The 10,860-nt window shown below is 41.3% G+C and overlaps 1 protein-coding gene across 1 annotated transcript; it reads left to right on the top strand.

Moving 5' to 3' along the window:
• Nucleotides 1–3,685: 3,685 nt before the first annotated feature.
• On the top strand, nt 3,686–10,625 carry LOC119477236 (terminal nucleotidyltransferase 5A-like). The gene is made up of 2 exons (XM_037751207.1): nt 3,686–4,648; nt 7,096–10,625. Exons 1-2 carry the CDS (start codon nt 4,256–4,258, stop codon nt 7,909–7,911), a joined length of 1,209 nt encoding a protein of 402 aa, XP_037607135.1. The 5' UTR covers nt 3,686–4,255; the 3' UTR covers nt 7,912–10,625.
• Nucleotides 10,626–10,860: the final 235 nt, after the last annotated feature.

Consider the following 10,860-nt stretch of genomic DNA (forward strand, 5'->3'; position numbering starts at 1 on the left):
CTTAATCAAAAATAGCCCCATTGGGCGGAAACCAGACCAATCTGGCAACACTAATTAGCTCATCACTAGCCTTGTCTTTATTGTTAACTTGCTAGTCTCCTGTTAACATAAGCTTAAGTTAGCTAAGGTCAGCTATAGGTTAAAGATACAATTGTTGGTCGATATGATGCCGCAGGGTGACTGATCATAAAAATATAAAAATACATTTTGGACAAAAAAATGATATTGAATCACATGAGCTTTGTACACCACCACCAGTAATGAATAATGAAAAAAAGAGTGTCTATTATTTCTGTTTACCCTAAAGCAAGCTACCAATACAAACAAAAGATGATTATATTCCTTTTTATCAATTGTAAAAGACTTATATTACTTCTACTTCTACGTCTACAAAGAGCAGAGATAAGTAAGTAAAGAGTTCATGTTCGGTCAACATGGACACAAGGACAGATTGTTTTCCCTCCTAATGGAAATCCAGACGAAAGAATAAAAATAGTAGTGAGGTGGGAAAGGGACAGAGGCACGTTCAGCTAACGGGCTCACCGTAATCTCTTAATGAACTTCTACGTGTGGAAATGGTGGAAAGGGGAACGGAAAAGAGGACGAGTTAAAAAAGAGGAAGAGTGGGATAGGACGGAGGGACGGGTTAAAGACGAGTGCGCAGGGCGGGGGAGATAGTTCAGATGTAATAAGAAAGCAGGTGGCCAGACATTAAAGGATGGGTTCACCAAGTCTGTCTGACTTTTGTGAATGAAACCCCCTGGTCATGTTTCTCAGTATAAAAAGGGATGTATGCACATTCGGCTCATTCACACAAACACATTTGTTTCCATACCGTATGCGGTGATCATTTTGGCAGCCCAAAGAGGGGTCCGTCTGAAATCCCCTTCGCCAATCCTCTGATGTCGTCAGTCATTGGAAACCAAGCCGGAGTCATCCACTTGACGAGTCAGAGGTCAGGTAAGTAGCAGCTTCATGGTAAGCATCCCCAGCAGTAAGCCTGACATTGAGCCTGTTGGTGAATGGGGAAAGTTCAGAGTGTGACTGACCTGAACTACAGAGCAACGTGGTCTTGAGCAATGTTTCGCATTGCACTGAAATGTATTGTTGTTTTAATTTTTCCTTTGTGTGACCTTTGTTTATCACACACTTCTAGTTGTTACTAGCTGCTGCTCTGCTCACACTTTACCCAATGAGACTCAGAAAAGGAACAATACCAAGAAGTGAAAACAGATCCCACACACTTCACTGAACAAACAAAAATACCATTATCACTTCCAGTAAACTTGACCTAAATGCCTTATTGATAAATGACATAGAATATGTGTCATATTGTATGTGATGTCTGTGCCTTTATGACTCAAAAACACTTGACAGATGAAGTGTCATCAGATTATAATCAGACAAATATTCAGATGTATGTGAAAGTGTGGAAGTATATGTACGATGTTTTCTGTTTTATGATCAGAACATGCAGAGCATGAACAATACCTTAAAGTGGCATACAGTAAGCATTGCATTATCTGCAGAGGTGCGAGTGTGCACGCACTGTGCGCATGCCCGTGTGTGTCTGTGTGAATGTGCAGCCCTGCACATACAGGGTAATCTGCAGTAAGCTGGTTTATGGGCTCGTCTGCAGTGACGCAGATATCTGCGCCAAGCTCTGCACTGATAGATTCCTCATGACAACTAACCTGTAGTAGACTATGGCCTATACCCTACATACTGACAGACGGCTTACATCCTACACAGCAGAGGTGGTCATTGCACCTAATACAGATATCTTTTAATTGTCATTTGAATACATAGCCTATCATAGTAGATATGCATGCAGGTAATGCACTTCTACAAGTTTGTAAAGTAACCCCTGATTGTGCACACAAAATGCCTGCAGGGCCAAATTATGGTGGGATAAAACCACCCCTAGAGGGCGTATGTGCATTCCCATCCTCTCCTGTGAATCAACAGACTCCTGAGGAACTGTAATATATAAGAGTGATATGATTTACATGTGTGATGCTGTTATCCAGAGTGAGTTACAACAGAATAACTTGCTCAGTAGTCCTCATTTGTGCACCATCCCTTGTGATTGTCTGACCAGAACCAGGTAAAAGTTCATCACACTCTTCATCAAATATTGGGTATCTACTTGTTAAAAATAAGCGGCGAGCGAGTTTATCATCGCTGCAGTGATCAAACTGAACAATGTGGAACAGAAATGTACCCCTATTGATGATGGAAAATGTGCGGGGTGTGTCGTTTGGAGAGGAGGAGGAGTGCCGAGAAATCGATTCAAAGAGATAAGATTCGATAAGATTTAGGGGAACCAAATTATGGAGTAGCGTTTCACATCCATTGATAAACTGTTCATCTGTCAAATGTTTCAAAAGTCGCTTAAAGGGTCATTTAATTTAATTGCTGTCTTGCAATTGCTTTCCCCATGTTGTCCATGTATCTGTTTTTATGTTTTTTAATTTTTTCCCACTCACAATGTTGTTTGGTTATGATTGCCCAGAAATCATTATAGATATTTAAATCAATATCCTCCTCACAAACACTAACCATACACTTCCACGCAACACACACAAACATACACACACACAATTATCTTTTTTTGATATATTTACTGTATTGTTATTGTTGTTATTATATATATCATGTCCTAATTGTTTGTTATCACTATTACGTAATATATTATTTCTTTATATTAAATGGACTATTTGTAACTTTTTACACGTATAAATCTACCGGGTCGGAATCCCATGCGCGCTGGCATATGCGCGCTCGCGTGTGGCTGGAGTCTGCTCCGCTCCCTGCTTGCCTTCACTGACTCGCTCCCCCTTAGACGTGCATGCGCGCTCACTACACACTGCAGAAGAGTTAGTTTAGCCTTGAGAATATGTAGTGAATGTTCAGTGGACGTTTGTGCAGAAATAAATGCTGCAGGTCCTCCAGACCAACAGAGGTTTCCCGTGTCTTGTGAAGTGACGGGGCTCCGCAGCGAGTTACGTTATCGCCTGCGACCGGGTGCTGGTGTCTCCCTGCGGGCACAGTCGGGAGACAATAACGTTTCTCTTCCTGCTTCAGCCCCGGCACCGACCCGCTTTTCCTGCTTCAGCCCCGGAGGCTGAGGCAGGAAAAGCCAACACTAAGATCAGCACTGATTCATGGAGTGACCTCCGTCTGGTCAGCTAACATTAATGCCAAGCAGGTGAAATATAGAGTGTAGTTTTTGATTTTGTAGTTTTAGCTGACGTGTGTCGCCTCACTGTTTTGAGCGATGCTCGTTCATGTCTATGAAGAGCGAGCACAAGCGCGAACCCGACGCTGACTTTCGCTGACTTAACGGCCACAGGTGTCGCTGTTAACAAGCATTTCTGAAAGTTACAAATACTCCCTTTAATCTTTTCTCTAGGTGGAGGCTTTGTTTTTTTTTTTACCTCTCCCTGTACTGTATATTATTCATTTATTTTTTTTGTTATGTTGTATTGTCTTAAATTGTGTAAAACAAATAAACAATAAATGTTTTTTTGATGATGATGGGGTCCTTCTCTTCTCTGGTAACGCCCAGTTTCTCCAGACACGCCCTCTGTCTCCTGGTTTTGCAGCCACTCAAAGTAACATTGTGAAGCTATGGAGCCTCTATTAGTAGGTGTGGGCTGTCAATCATACCGACCCGCCCCAACGCCTCTCAGACGGGAAGCTCTCAGCTCAGAACTTCTCTAGCAGCTGTGGAGCGGCATCATCGAGTACCATCGAGCAAGAAACCAAAATGTGAAGGAAAAGCAGCCATACACCACTTTCTGTAAGTAGGTGTGTAGTGGAGAAGAGTAGCCGTCTTAAAAACCAATGCGTAAAGTTACTTTTACGCAATAATCTGTGCGTAAAAGTGAGTGAAAAAGAGGATAGAAAAACTTCTGCGGTTGGATTTGAAACGTTTTTCTCGGCTGCTGCGATGGATGGATGCGTTCAGGGACTGTAATGAAAAGCTGACAGTGGACAGTGACTAAGCCTTGCAGGCTGGGAGGTTTAATGAAGTGAATTTGTCTGGACTACAGACTTTATGTAAGAAGTAGGACAAGCATATGCTTTTTTTTTTTGTCGTGCGTAAAAGACGCTTCGTCGTCAAAGCATCTCGTTGTTATGACTGCTGTTCTTCACAAAGTTGCAGCTAGATGATGCCACCATTTGGGAGTTAAGTGGAAAAGTTTCGTCGTTTTTTTTACACCCTTCCTTGTCTACCTCTTCCTCAACTATGGACGAGGGTGTTGAGTGTGCTAACCTCAGCGTGCTCAACTGGGAGCAAGTGCAGCGGCTGGATAACATCCTCACCGGCTCCATCCCCATCCACGGCCGCTGGAGCTTCCCAACGCTGGAGGTGAAGCCGCGGGATATCGTCAAGGTGGTCCGGAGCCGCATGGAGGAGAAGCGCATCCACGTCCGGGAGGTGCGTCTGAACGGTTCCGCAGCCAGCTACGTGCTGCATGAAGACAGCGGTCTCGGGTGGAAGGATCTGGACTTGATATTCTGCGCCGAGCTGAAAGGAGAGATGGAGTTTCAGATAGTGAAAGATATAGTGCTGGACTCTCTGCTAGACTTCTTGCCAGAGGGAGTGAATAAAGAGAAGATCACACCAGTGACCTTAAAGGTTAGTGTATGGGGTCATATAGTTTATTTGTTTTGCACAATTTAAGACTATGCAACATAACAAAAATTAATAAGATTCAAGATTCAAGATACAAGATACAAACTTGTGAAATACTTTTTGCTGGGGAGCTCCATTTAAAATAAGAATGCATTTACATTTTCATATACATTACAATTATAAAAGGACATACTTTGTACAAGGACATATTAAGAACATATACAGGCATATTAAGAACATATACAGTAGCCTTGGGGAAGAAACTGTTCCTGAATTTGCTGGTGAGAGTCCTGTACAGTGCAGGAAGAGGCAAAAAAAAAAACACTGGGCTTATCTGAAGCCTCCACCAATAGAGACAAGATTAATATAAATAAATAATATGACTATATAAGAGTGATAACAAACAATTAGGACAAGATATATATAATAACAACAATAACAATACAGTAAATATATTTAAAAAAAAAGACAAATGTGAGTGTGTGTTGTGTGGAAGTGTATGGTTAGTGTTTGTGAGGAGGATATTGATTTAAATATCTATAAAGACTTCTGGGAAATCATAACCAAACAACATTGTGAGTGGGGAAAAAATAAAAAAAACATAAAAACTGATAAATGGAGAACATTGGGAAAAAGCAATTACAAGACAGCAATTAATTGATCCTTCAAGTGACTTTTGAAGCATTTGACAGATGAACAGTTTATTGATAGATGTGAAAAGCTAATCCATAATTTGGTTCCCCTAAATCTTATCGAAAATTGACCTCTACCAATGAGAAATTTGGGAGGATGAAGATCTAGAGATTGAACTGCTCAGGAATATTCCCACCAGAAAGTATCTTATAAATAAAAACACATTTGAGAAATATTGATATCATAAATATGATATATATACATATATGAACATCATGTGTTTTTTGTCAAACTTTAAAACCTTGACAGGAAAGATATATATATATTTTTTTCCCCAGTCATTCTTATTTACACACTGCTGCAGTTATGTGCATTTTTCTGTTTGCAAATGCAAATTTTAAAGTAAATATGTCTTACACAAACACGATTGAGATCTGCCCTGAATACATCCAAGCAGCACAGAGATATATAAGCCTTCAAATAGTAAAAAAAAAGGTTCCTTTCCAATTCAAAGAGGATTCTGTCTAATCCAATTGGAGTTGGATCCACATTAATAAGTCTGCCCTCAGTTACCTGGATACCGAAGGCTACCCAGGCTACTAATGGCCCACTAACAGATGTGATCAACAAAAACATCATGACTAACAGACCTAATCCAAGATTTCTATCTGGTGCAAATAGCATTAATGTCCAGTTGCTGAAGCCCGCTCAAACTAAGACTGGTTTTCACCATCTTTTATCTCCGTGTAAGACCCACAGTGCAATCGTTCTTAAACAACACCATGGGCACATGTGTGGTTTTTCAGAGAAATACAAAAAAACATGTTGATGCACTGGTGCAAGAACTAACACCATATTACAGCTGTGAAAGGAGGAACAGAGAAGAGTTAGTTAACACAAACACAGAGAAGGCAGTAGGCCTCTGTGACTCTCATCACTGTAGCCTATTATTTGCTCTAACTTAAATATAGGAAACACATGGCCAAGTGTTTTTATTATATATGGTTAACTATATGCATGTGTGTTCTCTGATTCATGAGTATGGATACGGAAGTTAAATCGAAAGTTAATCCTCATTTTTCGTGCGTTTTCCTACGAATGTCTGTTCGTCAATTTCCGCCCCAGTCTTTTTCAAAATAAACTTCCGTCTTCACAGGAAACAACTTGGTTAGGGTTAGGCAACCAAACTACTTAGTTAGGTTAAGGAATCGATTGACTTGGTTAGGTTTATGTAACAAAAAGACTTAGTTAGGATTAGGAAAAGATCGACTTGATTAGGTTTAGGCAACAAAACCACTTGGTTAGGTTTAGAAAAAGATTGACTTGGTTAGGTTTAGGCAAACAAACTATTGGTTAAGTTTAGGAAAAGATGGTGGTTTGGGTTAAAATAACTCCGGAAGTGGCGTAACTTAAGTACGGAAGTTACATGATGAATAAATCAACATTGAACTCCGGTTTCACATGAGGTACGAACACCGGTCGCCTCGGTGAAAGACCGGTAATTTTACCCATCTACCCCGACCTCCTCCCTATTTGGCATTTGTCCCTCTTCATACTTCCTGGTTAGGGTAACCCTAACCCATACAAATTGATTTTGTGGAATTTATATGAATCAAAGTACATTTACTTTTCGTAGATATAGCTACGAACTGTGTATGAGAACAGCCTGACCTAATCCACCGATAGGTACCTGTTAACATTAACAATGTCTTCAATTTCTTGACTTCAGTATTCAGGCACTTACTTAAAACTTGCACAAATATGAAATGCATTAGACTTTGTGATGAAACCTAATGTTTCCCTTGTGTATCTTTTAGGAGGCCTATGTGCAAAAGATGGTGAAAGTGTGCAATGACTCAGACCGCTGGAGTCTCATTTCCCTCTCTAACAACCGCGGCAAGAACGTGGAGCTCAAGTTTGTGGACTCTCTCCGACGGCAGTTTGAGTTCAGCGTGGACTCCTTCCAAATCCGCCTGGACTCGCTTCTCCTCTTCTACGAGTGCTCGGAGCACCCCATGGCCGCCACCTTCCACCCCACAATCCTCGGAGAGAGCGTCTACGGCGACTTCCCCACCGCCCTCGATCACCTGCGCAAGCGCCTCATCTGCACCCGGAGCCCCGAGGAGATTCGAGGCGGGGGCTTGTTGAAGTACTGCCACCTGCTGGTACGGGGTTTCCGCGCGGCTTCCGAGACCGAGATGAAACTGCTGCAGCGGTACATGTGCTCGCGCTTCTTCATAGACTTTCCCGATGTGAGCGAGCAGAGGAGGAAGCTGGAGTCCTATCTGCAGAACCACTTCGTGGACCTGGAGGACAGGAAGTACGACTATCTGGCCACGCTGTACGAGGTGGTGCAGGAGAGCACGGTGTGCCTGATGGGCCACGAGAGGCGCCAGTCGCTCAGCCTCATCTCCTCGCTGGCGTTGCGGGTCCTGGCCGAGCAGAACGCCATCCCCAACGCCGCCAACGTCACCTGCTTCTACCAGCCGGCTCCTTATGTCGCAGACGGCAACTTCAGCAACTATTACGTAGCGCAGGTTCAGCCCATCTACCCCTGTCCTCCCTCGCCACCCCGACAGTACATTCCTCATCAGCACCATCCTATGTACGCCACCTGGTTACCCTGTAACTAAACTTTCTGTACGTTCATGCACTTTTGCGTAACTGGTGGAACTCATACGCCCTTGAACGTTGATCGTTTTATCTCTTTCTTGAGATGGGAAATTGGAAAAGGAAGAACATGGGACAAAATTAGACAGATGGAAGAAGAAAATAAAGGAAGGAAGGGAAATGAGGACAACTGAACCTGGATCAAGGCAGCGGGCCAGAGGAAGGCTTTTCCTCGGGGGAGCTGAGCACAGAGGGAGAGCTGCCAATGAGAGAGGCTGACCCATCAGTTTTAGGGTTCTCTCATCAGCGCGAAGATAAATTTGGTAGACCATCGGGGTGACCGACAGCTTGTATACGATGATATCTCACAGGATCTCACATTTGAAATGATGAACATGTATAATATCCACATCCTCTTTACATTAAAAAACAAAATTCACATACAGCCGCAGAGAGAAACGGAACACACAACATGCTGAAGATGTCGATTCATGGTCAATCAACGGCGACCTTGTGACCATGTGCACTGTGTTTGTATGGGACTCCTTTTCACAGACAATGCAAAATGAGGAACTGGATACTGTTTACAAATCCAAAGATCTACTTTGATACTCAACTTTATCTGAATTCTTAGATAAAAAAAACAACAACAAAACAATGCATGCTTTATTTCTGTACAGGAATAATTTTCTTTAAGTGCCTAGATGAAGCCTAAAGGGAAGAGATATTTTTGTGATTCTTTATCGTAGAAAACTTGTTGAGTCCTCTAATTGATTTTCAAGGTGATAATGAATGTACAGTGGAACAGAGAGTTTACCTATGCTGAGTAAGGTCTCTTACACTGAGTGAGGTTTTGGACCAACTGATTTTATTTTTTGACAATGTTTAGTTTAAGACTCTGCTCTTATCTGCAGTTCTGCTCGGCGAACACACATCCTGATTACCAAAGAGGAAGTAGCAACATAATCTCATCATCTGTAGAGACAAATGGGGTGGTGGGGGGAGGTGGAGGGTTGGATCAAAAATGCTTATAAGGGTAAAATAGATGGGGATTTTGAGAGTAATGCACAGAGAAAGAATGGGGTTTGGCAGCTAGACAGCAAACGAGAGAGAATAAGTTGCTCTTATCTGCAGTTTTATTGCAAAATAAGGTGGTCCAGTGCGCAGCTTGATTAGGAGACAATGTAATCATCTGTAGGGGATGAAGAAATGTATTTGGACATGTAAAAATGTTTTGCCGATAATGCATTTTAAAATGCATCTTCATCACATATCAAAATTAATTTAAGCAACATGCTCAAGTGTTCTTGTGAAACTGAAATGCATACTAATGAGTAGATCTGAAATATACAACTCAAGCTTACTTAAAGGTGCTATATGGAGTTTTCATGTAAACAAACAAAAGTTATGTTTATGTTTGGTCTCACCACAAATATTTGTTTAAATATTATTTTTGGAATATTTCAAAATATTTCTTTAACAAAATGAAACAATGCATTGTTTACATAGATGTTTGCTAGCCAGCGGGCTTCTTTTTTTACTGCCTTTTTATGGCAGGATTATCCTGCCCGCATGCTTGTACGTGTTCATGTATGTCCCTGTGCACGTGCACAGTAAAAACAAAACGGGCCGACTGGTAAAAGCATTGCTCCATAGCGCTACTAGTGGTCAAAAACTCAACAGGGCACCTTTAAGTTTCAAATATATAATAAAAAAAAAATGAAACATAAAAAACACCAATGTGTTTGAAATGCATTCTGAAAGCAGTTTTCTCAAATTACACTGGAGAGTTTTAATACACACCTATATTTTCTTTTTCTACTTCTCCATTTTTCACATAATTTGTACGCAGTTTAAAATCATTTTTGACACGCTGTATGCACTCAAAAAATATGTTGACTTTCCATGTGTACGAGACAAAGAGAAAAGAGACGTCTGCAAATATCTGCAGGACAAAACAAACTGTATGTTTGTCAGAAGGGTAGAGGATGGATTGTGTAAGCAGAGCTGTAGCCACAGAGCAACTCTTGAAAGGAGTGGAGTAAAAGCATACTACTGGTAGAGTCAGAGGCCCGGCAGAGGAGAATATTGTCAGAAAATGTGCTGCGTGAAGCCTCAAGAGCTTCAAATGTGATGAAAGTTCAGTGAATATTGGCCAATGTCTATTTCATCTTCTCTTTTATGGAAAAGAGTTTGAAATACAGTTTGGGATGTGTGGAAAATTTGGGGTTGCTGTCTCTTCTTAGCATGGAAAAACACCAAACAATGAGGAAATAATGCAAAAAATGTAACTGTAATGATAAACACCATCACATGGATATTTGAAGGGCAATAAGATAAGTAGGTTTTTGTGATGATCATGAAAATAACAGATGTAAAATGTCAGCTTTACAAGTGCACAGAGACTCAGCATATTCTCTCAAACATGTCAGATCTCCTATTTTTCTATCAATCTCTATTTTTGTACAGTTTGTGTTTGGCTGACTTAGCAGGCAGATTCAAAGCTGTGTCGTCGAGTATTTTGTGGTGTGTGCAAATTTGTGTTTCATTTTGGCAGTGCAGGTGGACACGACGGCTATGCTGAGATGCAGATTTAGCTTTTTTGTGTTCATTGTATGTGTGCTCTGAGCTGTTTCATATGGGTTTCTGTTGCTCTAAAGAGATTGTTATACATGTGTTTTTAACTGCCGTCCTGTTTGGACATGAAAACAATGTTGACCAACTTGAGAATTAAAAGTGAAAAAAGGACCAGACAAGAGTTGTTCAGTTCAGTTTTTTTACTATCACCCTCATCACACACACTGCTATTTTTTTTTTTGCAATGTTTTACCTTATTGAACCTCAGTTTAGCTGAGGTAAAATGCTCTGACATTTAGGTTTTGTGCCCAGGCTCTAGACAGACAGAGGAAAACTCTTCATCAGGTCAACGTCCAGAGATGCCCGCACAATCCCATTGGGCCCAATTGCTGGTG

The sequence above is a fragment of the Sebastes umbrosus genome, chromosome 18 (genome assembly GCF_015220745.1).
Source record: "Sebastes umbrosus isolate fSebUmb1 chromosome 18, fSebUmb1.pri, whole genome shotgun sequence".
NCBI classification, from domain to species: Eukaryota; Metazoa; Chordata; class Actinopteri; order Perciformes; family Sebastidae; genus Sebastes; species Sebastes umbrosus.